The sequence below is a fragment of the Panthera pardus genome, unplaced genomic scaffold (assembly GCF_024362965.1).
Source record: "Panthera pardus isolate Hobbes unplaced genomic scaffold, ASM2436296v1 HiC_scaffold_1, whole genome shotgun sequence".
NCBI lineage: Eukaryota > Metazoa > Chordata > Mammalia > Carnivora > Felidae > Panthera > Panthera pardus.
The window spans coordinates 79,830,378-79,843,723 of NW_026526654.1; the positions used below are offsets into that span (position 1 = coordinate 79,830,378).

Sequence of the window (13,346 nt, forward strand, 5' to 3'; positions counted from 1 at the left end):
CTTAGTGATGGCTCCTGATCACTGGCAACACGGTGAGTTGTTTAAATAGCTCTTCTGGCTTGCTCACCAGATGTTTTCAACAGCTGGGATTATTTTCCTATCTGTTGGAAAACAGATGACCCTGCTGGCCTCAAGTATAAGGCAGATTCCACGAGGCCTCCAAGCTGATAAAAGAAGCCCAGATTAGAAACTCTAATGGGTACATGATTTCCTTCTACTACAGCAGTCCTTGCTTTCTGGGCTTTTATAGGAAGCAAGTGAACCTCCTCCTCTCCCCATAACATAATTTTTATTAATAGGTATTATTATTGTCTTCTAGCATGTACCACAAAAGGGACGGGGAACGGGAATGGAGCAAATAGAATGCTTAATGTTCAAGTTCATATCCTAAGCAGAACGTGGCAAAGCAGGAGGATTGCATATCAACCGCAATGATGGTTTCTGTTACTGTGGTGTGGACCTTCCCTGTCTTGTCCTAAATGCTTATGTTTCCCTAGTGTTTCTCTTTGTCTTCTGGAAATGTAGCAATGAGTTATTTCCTACTCCAGGATCTGCCTCAAAATGTAGCATAGAAAGTATTCCCAGCCCTGTTTGGGGGTCTTGTGATGACTGAATAGACAAAGTAAAGAATCATCTTAGAAAAAGTTTAAGGTATTGGTTAAAATACAAACAAAATGTTTACAGTTACATTTAAACCTGTACCTTTTTATGGTTTTGAATATACTATTTTGGTCCTGACCCTATCTTATGATCTCTTGATTATCAATATAGTTTTCCTTTACAAGTTTTTCTTTACCGTTTTTCAGGCAAACAACCATATGGCAGAAGTTTTAGAAACACGTCTTTTATCTTCTACATTATCAATTGAAAATTGCTTCAATATGTTAAAAAAGAATGTACTAATGAGGTTAAAGGTTGACAATCTGGCCATTTGTGAGGCTGGAACCGGAGCTGGAGACAACACATTTGATGTTATTCATCTTGGTCAATTTTAATTTTTGCGATCATTTAGGGTGAAATCTAAAGCAACGTGATCATTTAAAACAAATGACTGGCAAGCTGCAGGATAATATGCATTGTATAATCCCATTTTTGTACAACAAATACATATATGTATATATTTGTGTCGACATAAGGAAAGTTCCTAAAGGAATCACGCTGAGTCAAGCAATGGTCGTAGATTTCAAGTGGAGCTCTGAGGAGGAGGTTTTAATTTTAACTTTAGATACTCCCAACTATGTATTTAGAATAATTCTGTATGTTTTACTTTGTCTTATCATGTATTGTTTTGTTTTGTCATACTTCATTTTTGAGGTGCCTGCCATTGCAATAAAAATACACACCCACAACATAGAAATACTGAATGAATTACCCTGTATAGGTAACAGTTTTCCAACACACTGTGGTGTTTGGAACTGGAAATGCTGAGGAACAAAGGAAACTTTCCCGGTTATATTTTTGGAAACTTACGCCACAGGTGCCACGTATAATTTAATTCACAGTCCAACAACAAAGTCTGAACTTTCTTGAAGTGTGAAGTTATAGCCTAATCCTAGTTCCTGCCGTAACGAATCAAAAGCAGCAAATACAAGTTGCATGAGTTTCTTCTGCAGAGCTCTAATTACAAAGCTGCATCTTAGATTTGGGCTGAGCACATTGGATTTCAAATGAAGAGTTACATTCACAACTATAAATTATTCTTCAAAGATTCAGTATTTCTATGACACGGTCGCATAGAGATTATTAGGCACATGGAACGCTCACGGTTCAGGAACAATCACTAGAAACAAGTGAATTTGAAATTTATAAAGATGGAATGTCTGTAAACTGGTGATGTCACTCTGGCACGCAGGCTGTGACAGAGCTAGCTTGGGAGCAACTTGTGGACCACTGAGAGACTTGGCCTCCCGTTTCTAACTTACTGGCCTAAGGACACTCGAAATATAACTGAAATAGATCAATCTCAGGTTTGACCTTATTTTCAGAGTTACTCAAATATAGTCAAGGTACGTTTTTACTATCCTTGGCACTTCTCAGAACTCTGATGCTAGGAAGAGCAGAACAAAATAGTGAATAAATGGGAAAAATCTCTGCTGGTACATTTTGGCTAATGAATCCTTCACTGAAAACTTAGTCCTCACTGTACTCACGTGATCATGTCTTCAGGTTCTTTGTTTAGCATCTGAACATTCGTTAGCATCATACACCTTCCCACTTCTTTATCGAGGTGCCTTAAAATGTTGTCCACAGCTTTTCGTACTTGGGAGTAATACAAGGACATTCCTGGAAAATGTGCATTATAGTTACATCTTTGACTAAATCCACCAAGGAATGAAATCCTACTTTGTTCCTCCCCTATGACATGTTTTTACTGAAGACCATCTATGGGTCAATGACTTCATTAAGCAGATTCTAATTCAATCTAATTTCTGTAGAATGCTTGGCATAGTGTCCTGAACTTGGTAGGTGTTCACTGAATAATCACTTAAATTTAATAAATCGGAATTCTCATACTTCAAAGGGAAATATTTTCCCGAAGAGTTAAAATAAAAAGGAAATAGGTAGTTTTGCTTTAGAATTTTTATGTTTTTGGTTAGTACAAGAAAATTCACCATCATTACTGATGATGTAAATAAAGAACAATTGTTATTCGGGGTTGGGATTTTAATAAGTTTATTGTTCTCTGAAATATATGTATAGATTTTTTAGTAAAATAAACAAAAATGGCTTTACATCACAAATTTTAAAATGAAGTAAAACCTATTTTAGCTATAGTATTTTTACTGTTCTCATTAAATATAGTGTCAATGTTCTACAGTGGAAGTCAAATATATGTAGCCTATGTGTATTTCATGTATGTATATGCATTTCATATATTTATGTATATAATACAAATGAAAAGCAAATCGCTTTGCATTTAAAATTTGTACTTTAATGAAATAATTATTAATGATTATTTTTTCATACATTAAATCTTTCTGAACTCATTTAAGCATTTCCTAATTAAAGATAAACATTTGAAGCAAAAAGTCTCCTCAAATTTCCCTCAGATCTTTGACATAGGAATTATTTTAACAAAGTTTGTAGGTTTCTAAATTCAAGTATTCAATAAGAAAGAAACAAATGCAAAAATCACCTCTTTGGATTAAGATAGCTAAATTAAAAAAACAATAGTCTCATGTAGGCTAAACCCACAATATGACCTGGCATGTGTGGGATGTGGAATGTTTAAAACAGGGATTTAACTAATTTTACTGAAAAAAAAAAAAAAAAAAAGGAAAGGAAGTATAAAAATGAATGAACTAACAAATGAATATTTATATGGTTGCTTTTTAAACAGGATATCTACCAAAGGACACAGATGTCTCAGAAATTTACTGTAAAATGTAGATAATCAATATTAGAAGTTTGAAAAGACCGTAGATAAAAGTCTAACGTTTAAATGGCAAAATGTTTACCAGGAAGTCCCAGAAAGTTTAAAGGGCAGTAAAACAAAGCACAGCATGAATCATTCAAAACAATTAATGTTGGAATGTTACAGCTACTTGTATAAAAATGTTTTAACAGCGTACCTCACTGAGGGTAAGTATCCATTGGTCATTAGAAGGGCTTACCAAGGCCCACCTCTAACACATCTCTGAGACCCACCTATCATTTTGGCTTCTTCTTCAGTTAGCGTTTTACTCAAATATGTTTTCTTCACTCTCAATGTGTTTCCTGAAGGGAGAACAGCTCCTGTCACCGGCATGGGGGGTTCACCGTCTTTCTGCTGCAAGCTGTCGGCTATTACTAAGAATGCCCGTAAACCAATGTTCATTCTCTGTAAGAGATAATGTGTTCATAACAAAAAGAAAAACCCAATTATTGTCGTGGAATTAAACCATCGGCCTTTGAGAGAAGTCAGCATGGCTTGCTATCCAGATTAGTATGAGAAAGTAATTTAAAAGGCACAAGAATTTAGGCCAAACCTATGAACGTTAAATTGAGTTTCTGTCACTATTTGTTGGGACAGCAGAGGAAGACAACTGGAAAGATTTTCACCCTACTTGGAGGGTACGTTTGAGAGGGTCATGCTCATCCTGTTTGGGGAATCCTGGTGAACCTCAAAGGGAAAGGCAGTCATCCTCTGGAGCAGCTGCAACTAAGGGAAACTGAGGTAAACAAAGGGCTCATAGGTCACCTGAGGGAGAGAGATGCCCTGTGTGTTAATTCACAAAGACTGAATGAAAACAAACAGGAGTTACAAATGTGAATCACAAAATAAAAATGGTCTGCTCTGAATTGCGGGTTGATGACTCTTGATTCAAAAAGACTGGCGAGTTTGAAAATAAATTTTAAAAGTTCAATGCCGCTGAACTTGTTACTGATAAAAAACACATGGGCTTATAAGAAGACATGCCATTCGGGGCCAGATCTTTATCACCCTCAGGCTCAGGTAAGGCATAATAGTGGCTCTGAAAGATCACTGAGAGATGGTTGCTACCAGTAGCAATATCTTGAAAGGTCCCAAAGTACTAAAACATCTGTACTTCCTTAACAGCCATGTGTAATGCGTTTATACTCAAATTTTCATGAAGTAATACATGAATACACATTACATGAAGTAATGTTTCCAAAGCAGGCTACTACCCAACAGCAGAAAATAATAATTATTGCTACCAACAATGATACTCTAGTTATAATTTACTGAGCCCCTAAAATCTGTCCAGAACTGCTCATTAGTTCTCATTTCAAAAACAGCCATGCAAGGAAAGTGTAATTATTCCTATTTTTCAGGTGAAGAAACTGAGGCCATATAAGAAGTAGGTGGGAAGCTATACCCAAGTCAAGTTTGCCCCAGTTGCCTATTCTGTGATATAAGATTATATCCTATAACAAAAAAACAATACAGACTTCTTTTCATTTTGAAACCATTCAAGCTTCAAGGGACACTGATATGATATTTTAACCAGGATTTGGTGAACAATTTTCTGGCTCATTTGTGCTGATCCAATGTGTACTTTATGATTTTATAGCCTTCAATAATATTCTGTCTCCAGTTTCTAGAAGGAAACAGTATTAACTTTAAAAGATTTAACTGTGTATTAAAAGTCCACTCATTTCCTCATTCATTTTAGTAGTTCGTGACATGTATTCTAGGCTTATGTATCTTTCTCAAGACATAGTAATGTTTTGGGTGAGGAAGTGGAATGTTCAATTCGGGAAATGCAATGCAAATAGAATAACTGTGGATTGCTGTCACTGGCCAAGTCTGTTATTTGCAAGTGGTATATCCAATTTATGAACTGCCCTGGCCAGTTCTCTGAGTTTTCCTTCCCTCTGGATAACACTGGGACATATATTTTCAATTTAGCTTCACAATTTCTTTTTGTATTTTATATAGTTCTGCATCGTACCTCTCCATTTTATTATTTGTCTACTCTTAGGAAATTATTTAACTCTTCCAAGTCCAAGTCTCAGCTTCCTTTCTATAAAATGAAGATAGTGATACCTCGTGATCAGGCAGGGCTATGGTAAGAATTAATGCCTGAAAAGTTCCTGCTGGTAATTATATATTTTTAGGTTTGAATCTATACTTGATTTTTTTAAAGTCAGGTTTATAGAGACATAATTTGCACAGAGTAAAACATACACAGTTGCACAGTTCTTTGAGTTTTGAGAAACTTAGACAGTCAGGTAACTGTCATCACATTCAAGATACAAAGTTATTTCCATCATCCCCAAAAGTTCCCTCATGCCTCTTTAGAGTCAGTCCACTTTCCATCCCAGCCTCTGACAGTCGTTGTCTAATTTCTGCCTTCTAGTATCTCACCTTTTCCAGAATGGAATGGAACAGTACATCGTCTTTTGTGTCTTGCTTCTTTCACATAGCATCAAGCTTTTGAGACGTTGTTGCAATAGAAGTCATTTGTTCCTTTGTTTGTTTTCATTGCTGAATAGTATTCCACTACATTGATGATGCACACAACTTGTTCAGCCACTCACCAGCTGTTGAACATGAGTTGCTTTCCTGTTTTTAGTTACATCAATAAAGCTTATTCTAAAATTTATAGGGAAAGTATAAGGAATGAGGATAACCAACAGAATGCTGAAAAAGAAGAAAAAAATTGGAGGACTAGTATGTCCTCATTTAAAAATGTTTATTCTATGAATAAATATTCATAGAAACCTTTTTGGAACTTTTGGAGCTTTAATTTCTCTTGGATAAATACCTTGGAGTAGAAATGGTGGCTCATACAGTAAGCGTGTGTTTAAATTTAAAGGAAATTGCCGAACTGTTCTCTAAAATGGTGGTGCCTTTTTGTGTTCTCACCAAAGTAGTATCAAGTTCCAGGTGCTCAACATCCTTCTCAGCACATCTCAGTGTGGTTTTAACTTGCATTTCCCTCATGACTAATGATGTTGAACATCTTTTCATAGGTTTATCGGTCATTTGTATGTCTTCTTTGGGGAAGAGGCTGTTCATTTTGCCCATTTAAAAAATGGAGTTGTTTCTTACTGTTGAGCTGTGAGAGTTCTTTATATCCTAGATACAAGTGCTTTATTGATATGTTTTGCAAATAGTTTCTTCCCAGTCAGCTACTCTATGCTTTATTAACAGTCTCTCTTAAAGTGCAGACACATTTTTATTATGATGATGTTTGATTTACCAATTTTTTTTTTGTAATTCATGATTTTTGTGTCCTAAGAAATTTTTGTCCACTCAAAGATTACAAAGATTTTATCGTATGTTTTCTTCTGGAAGATTTATAATGTTGGATTTTACACTTAGGTTTACGATACATTTTGACTTAATTTTTGCTTACTGTGCAAATTATGGGTTGAACTTCCTTATTTTGCAAGTGGATGTCCAATTGTTCAGCACCATTCATTGAAAAGGCTACCCTTTATCCATGGAAATAACTTGAAAATGTTGTTGAAAATAACGTGGCCATATATATGTGGGTCTATTTTTGGAGTCTCTTTTCTGTTCCATTAGTCTTTAAAATCACTTTTCTGCCAGCACTATGCTATTGTAGCTTTTCAGTATGTTTGGAAATCAGGACATACTAGTCCTCCAATTTTTCTTCTTCTTTTTCAGCATTATGTTGGTTATTCTAATTCCTTATACTTTCCATATAAATTTTAGAGTAAGTTTATTGATTTCTATAGAAAATGCTATAAGGATTTTAACTGGGATTATTAATGGGATTATCGTTTAACATATATAGATTTGGGGACAACTGACTTTTTTATAGTCTTAAATCTTTCAGTCCACAAACAGTATTTCTCTCTGTTTATTTGGGTTGCCTATGATTTTCCTCAACATCTTTTACTTTTCAGTACACAAATCTTATACATAATTGTTAGCTTTAGTGCTAAGTACTTTGTTTTCATTGCTGTGATAAATTGTTCAGTTTCTTTTTTTTTTTTTCTTTTTTTAATTTACATCCAAGTTAGTTAGGATATAGTACAATAATGATTTCAGGAGTAGATTCCTTACCCATTTAGCCCATCCCGTCTCCCACAACCCCTCCAGTAACTCTCTGTTTGTTCTCCATATTTAAGAGTCTCTTATGTTGTCCTCCTCCCTGTTTTTATATTATTTTTGCTTCCCTTCCCTTTTGTTCATCTGTTCTGTGTCTTAAAGTCCCCATATGAGTGAAGTCATATGATATTTTTCTTTCTCTAATTTCACTTAGCATAATACCCTCTAGTTCCATCCACGTAGTTGCAAATGGCAAGATTTCATTCTTTTTGATTGCCGAGTAATACTCCATTGTATATATATACCACATCTTCTTTATCCATTCATCCATCGATGGACATTTGGGCTCTTTCCATACTTTGGCTACTGTTGATAGTGCTGCTATAAACATTGGGGTGCATGCCCCCCTTCAAAACAGCATACCTGTATCCCTTGGATAAATACCTAGTAGTGCAATTGTTGGGTCACAGGGTAGTTCTATTTTTAATTTTTTGAGGAACCTCCATACTGTTTTCCAGAGTGGCTGCACCAGCTCGCATTGCCACCAACAATGCAAAAGATCCTCTTTCTCCACATCATCACCAACATCTGCTGTTGCCTGAGTTGTTAATGCTAGCCATTCTGACAGGTGTAAGGTGGTATCTCATTGTGGTTTTGATTTGTATTTCCCTGATGATGAGTGAAGCTGAGCATTTTTTCATGTGTCGGTTGACCATCTGGATGTCTTCTTTGGAGAAGTGTCTATTCCTATCTTTTGCCCATTTCTTCACTGGATTATTTGTTTTCTGGGTGTTGAGTTTGTTAAGTCTTTATAGATTTTGGATACTAGCCCTTTATCTGATATGTCATTTGAAAATATCTTCTCCCATTCTGTTGGTTGCCTTTTAGTTTTGCTGATTGTTTCCTTCACTGTGCAGAAGCTTTTTATTTTGATGAGGTCCCAATAGTTCAGTTTTGCTTTTGTTTCCCTTGCCTCTGGAGACATGTTGAGCAAGAAGCTGCTGCGGCCAAGATCAAAGAGGTTTTTGCCTGCTTTCTCCTCCAGGATTTTGATGGCTTCCTGTCTTACATTTAGGTCTTTCATCCATTTTGACTTTATTTTGCGTATGGGGTAAGAAAGTGGTCCAGGTTCATTTTTCTGCATGTCGCTGTCCAGTTTTCCCAGCACCACTTGCTGAAGAGACTGTCTTTATTCCATTGGATATTCTTTCCTGCTTTGTCAAAGATTAGCTGGCCATACGTTTGTGGGTCCGTTTCTGGGTTCTCTATTCTGTTCCATTGATCTGAGTGTCTGTTTTTGTGCCAGTACCATCGTGTCTTGATGATTACAGCTTTGTAATACAGCTTGAAGTCTGGGATTGTGATGCCTCCTGCTTTGGTTTTCTTTTTCAAGATTGCTTTGGCTATTCAGGGTCTTTTCTGGTTCCATACAAATTTTAGGATTGTTTGTTCTAGCTCCGTGAAAAATGCTGGTGTTATTATGATAGGGATTGCATTGACTATGTAGATTGCTTTGGGTAGTATCGACATTTTAACAATATTTGTTCTTCCTATCCAGGAGCATGGAATCTTTTTCCATTTTTTTTTTTTGTGTCTTTTTCAATTTCTTTCATTAGCTTTCTATAGTTTTCAGTGTAAAAATTTTTCACCTCTTTGGTTAGATTTATTCCTAGGTGTTTTATGGTTTTTCATGCAATTGTAAATGGAATCGATTCCTTGATTTCTCTTTCTGTTGCTTCATTGTTGGTGTATAGGAATGCAACCAATTTCTGTGCATTGATTTTATATCCTGCAACTTTTCTGAATCCATGGATCAGTTCTGGCAGTTTTTTGGTGGAATCTTTTGGGTTTTCCATATAGAGTATCATGTCATCTGCGAAGAGTTAAAGTTTGACCTCCTCCTGGCCGATTTGGATGCCTTTTATTTCTTTGTGTTGTCTGATTGCTGAGGCTAAGACTTCCAATACTATGTTGAATGACAGTAGTGAGAGTGGACATCCCTGTCTTGTTCCTGACCTGAGCGGGAAAGCTCTCAGTTTTTCCCCATTGAAGATATTAGTGTGGGGTCATTCATAAATGGCTTTTATGATCTTGAGGCATAATCCTTCTATCCCTACTTTCTTGAGGATTTTTATCAAGAAAGGATGCTGTATTTTGTCCAACGATTTTTCTGCATCTGTTGAGAGGATTATGTGGTTCTTGTCCTTTCTTTCATTGATGTGAGGAAGCACATTAATTGTTTTGTGTATACTGAACCAGCCCTGCGTCCCAGGTATAAATCCCACTTGGTCGTGGTGAATAATTTTTTTAATGTATTGTTGGATCCGGTTGGCTAATATCTTGTTGAGGATTTTTGCATCCATGTTCCTCAGGGAAACTGGTCTATAGTTCTCCTTTTTAGTGGAGTCTCTGTCTGGTTTTGGAATCAAGGTCATGCTGGCTTCATAGAAAGAGTTTGGAAGTTTTCCTTCCATTTCTATTTTTTGGAACAGCTTCAAGAGAATAGGTGTTAACTCTTCCTTAAATGTTTGGTAGAATTCCCCTGGAAAGCCATCTGGCCTTGCACTCTTGTTTTTTGGAGATTTTTGATTATGAATTCGACTTCTTTACTGGTTATGGGTCTGTTCAAATTTCCCATGTTTCAGTTTTGGTAATTTCCCTTCTTGTTTCCCTTCTTGTTTCAGTTTTGGTAGTGTATATGTTTCTAGGAATTTGTCCATTTCTTCCAGATTGCCCATTTTATTGGCGTATAATTGCTCATAATATTCTCTTATTGTTTTTATGTCTCCTGTGTTGGTTGTGATCTCTCCTCTTTCATTCTTGATTTTATTTATTTGGGTCCTTTCCTTTTTCTATTTGATCAAACTGTCTAGTGGTTTATCAATTTTGTTAATTCTTTCAAAGAACCAGCTTCTGGTTTCATTGATTTGTTCTACTGATATTTTTGGTTTCAATAGCATTGATTTATGCTCTAATCTATATAATTTCCTGTCTTCTGCTGGTTTTGGTTTTGGCTGTTCTTTAAGGTATAAGGTTAGGTTGTATATCTGAGATATTTCTTCCTTCTTTAGGAAGGCCTGGATTGCTATATACTTCCCTCTTATGACTGCCTTTGCTGTGTCCCAGAGGTAACATTGTTCGGTTTCTAATTGTTCATTACCATAATATAGAAATACATTGATTTTATATATTTATCTTTTTTTTTTTTAAGTAGGCTCCTTCCCAACTTGGGGCTTGAACTCATGGCCCTGAGATCAAGAATCTCAAGCTCTACCAAATGAACCAGCCAGGTGCCCCTCTATATTTACCTTGTATCCTACAAACTTTCTAAAAAATTTTTAAAATTATTTTTATTTTTGAGAGGCAGAGAGAGACAGAGCGTAAGTTGGGGTGGGGCAGGGAGAGAGACACAGAATCTGAAGCAGGCTCCAGGCTCTGAACTTTCCGCACAGAGCTCAATGCAGGGCCTGAACCCACGAATGGCGAGATCATGACCTGCGCCAAAGTTCGACACTCAACCAACTGAGCCACCCAGGCACCCCTATCCTACAAACTGTCTAAAATAATGTATTAGCTAAGCCGAGTCTTTGGTAGTTTCTACATATGCAATCATGTTGTCTGTGAATAAAAAGAGTTTTGTTTCTTCATTTCCAATCTTTATGCCTTTTATTTCTTCTTTTTGTCTCTGGTGCTCGCTAGGACATCCAGTTCCATGTTATTTTAGGTCATGACAAAAATTAGAGAAATGGATGACCTAGAAACTTCTCACAGATGAGTAAGTTCTTATGATGATGAAGATGCATATAGAAGCCATCTCAGTCTGAACTAAAATGGGATACTTACCTGGAAATTATTGGACTGTTGAGTGGTGATGCACTATAAACTTCGTAGTAAGATAATCATTTACATCTCTAGGCACTGTTCCACAAGCTATTTCCAAAATATGATTTAAGACACAATTTGAATATGTTTCTTGGGCAACTGTGACCTACAACATATTTTATCAAGTGTGACATCTACTTTATAGACTATCCTCATCCTTGTGTGTGCTATTGAGTGAGATCACAGATCTGCCTTTAAGCTTCTAATCACCAACTAGTGATAAACTCTTCCATAACCATATAAGCTCAGGAGAAATGGAAGAAGATACTCAAATGTCTTTTTGTAGTTTTAAAAATTAAAAACCCCATAATTCCAATTGTTCTGTACAAAGAGGTTAACCAATTATTCATTGACTGAGGAGTCTGAGGAAAGAATAAAGGGTAAATTTTATACATGGTGATGATGATGGTAGCTTTCAGTATGTTCTTTTTAGACTAATAACCTGGTAATTCTGAGGGCTGTTAAAGCCATGACTCCTGAGAAGTGAAAATATTTTGAGAAACTTCCCAGCAGGAGAAGACTCTTTACCTAGGGTTCTGGGCCCCATTCTAGCCCAAATGTTCTGGATTTGCATCAGCTCTGTCCCTCTTCCCTTGACCCTGGCTGTAGCCATTCCAGAAGACTGTGATGTCATTAGACACAAGACAAAAACTCCCATTTTGGGGCTTCTCCAGCTGTCCGTAGACACATGGCAACCTTAGCACAAAGAAGAGAATACAGGCTGTGGAACCAGGAGATGTGGTTCCTTTTGCTATTAACCAGCTGCTGATTTCGAGCCTCTGCCCTTACTGACAGAATGAAGGAGCCAGACAAAATAGTACAGTGATGATACGAACATTCCTTTTTAAAAAAATTTCTATGGTGGGTTTTTTTTTTTTTTTTTTTTGGTTTGGTTTGTTTGTTTTTTTTTTTTGGTTTTGTTTTGTTGCTTAAGAGCTTGTAATGTCACAGTATCACAATTATTCTATGAGTGATCTAGAAAAGTATTTTGTTAATTTTCCTGGCAAAAAAAAGTTGAAGCTCAGAGATAAATGTCTTAGAGCTAGTTTAAGTGGTAAGGCCTGTGTCAAGGGGCAAATCCAATACTGTTGCCTTCTGGTTTAGTGTTCTTTCTACAGTATCATAGGGAAAAGACTGCAAAGAGGCACCCTGCCAGGCACAGTTCTGTTGGCCACCAGTGTTCTTAAAGTTTAAACTGGGATGTGCTTCTCATTTGCATAGGTCACTCCAACCATGTGTTGTGCCCATCACTTTCAGGATCTGCCTGGCCCTTGAGTTGTGACGCTGCCACAGAAACATAGATCGTACATCACTCGATTTCATTCGATTTTAGTATTTTATTATCACATGCGTTCATTCTTCTCTGTTTCAACACTTCCCAGGACTCAACTTGTTCATCTGCATCAAAACAGCTATAAGTACTGACTTGTCTAAAAGAAAACACCATGACCTGTAGTGGCAAATTATCTTTTGGGGCAAGGTTTGCTCTATCATCGAAGCACAGAATATGGTGGCACATAAACTTGCTATCCTCCTAAGTCTGTTCACCCAAAACCTGACTCCTGAAATTCCATCATCTATGATTGTTAGTCAAATAAACATGGACAGAAAGAAACAGAAGACTTTTCAAGAAAATGGCCTTCGCCCTATTCCCCAAAGTCGCAAAGCAAAGGTACGGCTCGGTTAGAAGTACATAAAAGGATCATTTCATTCATACCTCTGGGTTGAGGCTGAAAGCTTTTGCTGGTTTTCCCACACAGAGAAAATCAAAAATAATTTCTTTCATTGCAAAATCTAAGCGTTCCTGTAGTGGAAAAGAGACAACAAAACAAAGATTTTAAAATACAAATTCAGTGTGAAGTGTCTATTTTCATTTTAGGCCACCAACAGGTGGTTGCTACAAGAAGCAAGATGCTGTTCAGTTTTATGCATTAAGAGAATCCCTGAAGGAAGACCATGCCCCTTAGAGCCTTGGGTGAAGCTGCCCGTTTTCATG

The 13,346-nt window shown here is 36.6% G+C and overlaps 1 protein-coding gene across 8 annotated transcripts in view; it reads right to left on the bottom strand.

The window, feature by feature from the left end:
* FRY (FRY microtubule binding protein) overlaps window positions 1-13,346 on the bottom strand; it is a 441,494-nt gene that overhangs the window by 126,422 nt on the left and 301,726 nt on the right. For 7 of the 8 annotated variants that reach the window (XM_053900511.1, XM_053900505.1, XM_053900498.1 and 4 more), the window contains 3 exons: window positions 13,068-13,154; window positions 3,649-3,820; window positions 2,151-2,283 (listed from right to left, as the gene is read on the bottom strand). In XM_053900511.1, the coding sequence (XP_053756486.1) occupies window positions 2,151-2,283; window positions 3,649-3,820; window positions 13,068-13,154 (392 nt within the window). Of the gene's footprint in view, window positions 1-2,150; window positions 2,284-3,648; window positions 3,821-13,067; window positions 13,157-13,346 lie in introns of all 8 variants that reach the window. The other variant, XM_053900513.1, reaches the window with a different exon arrangement.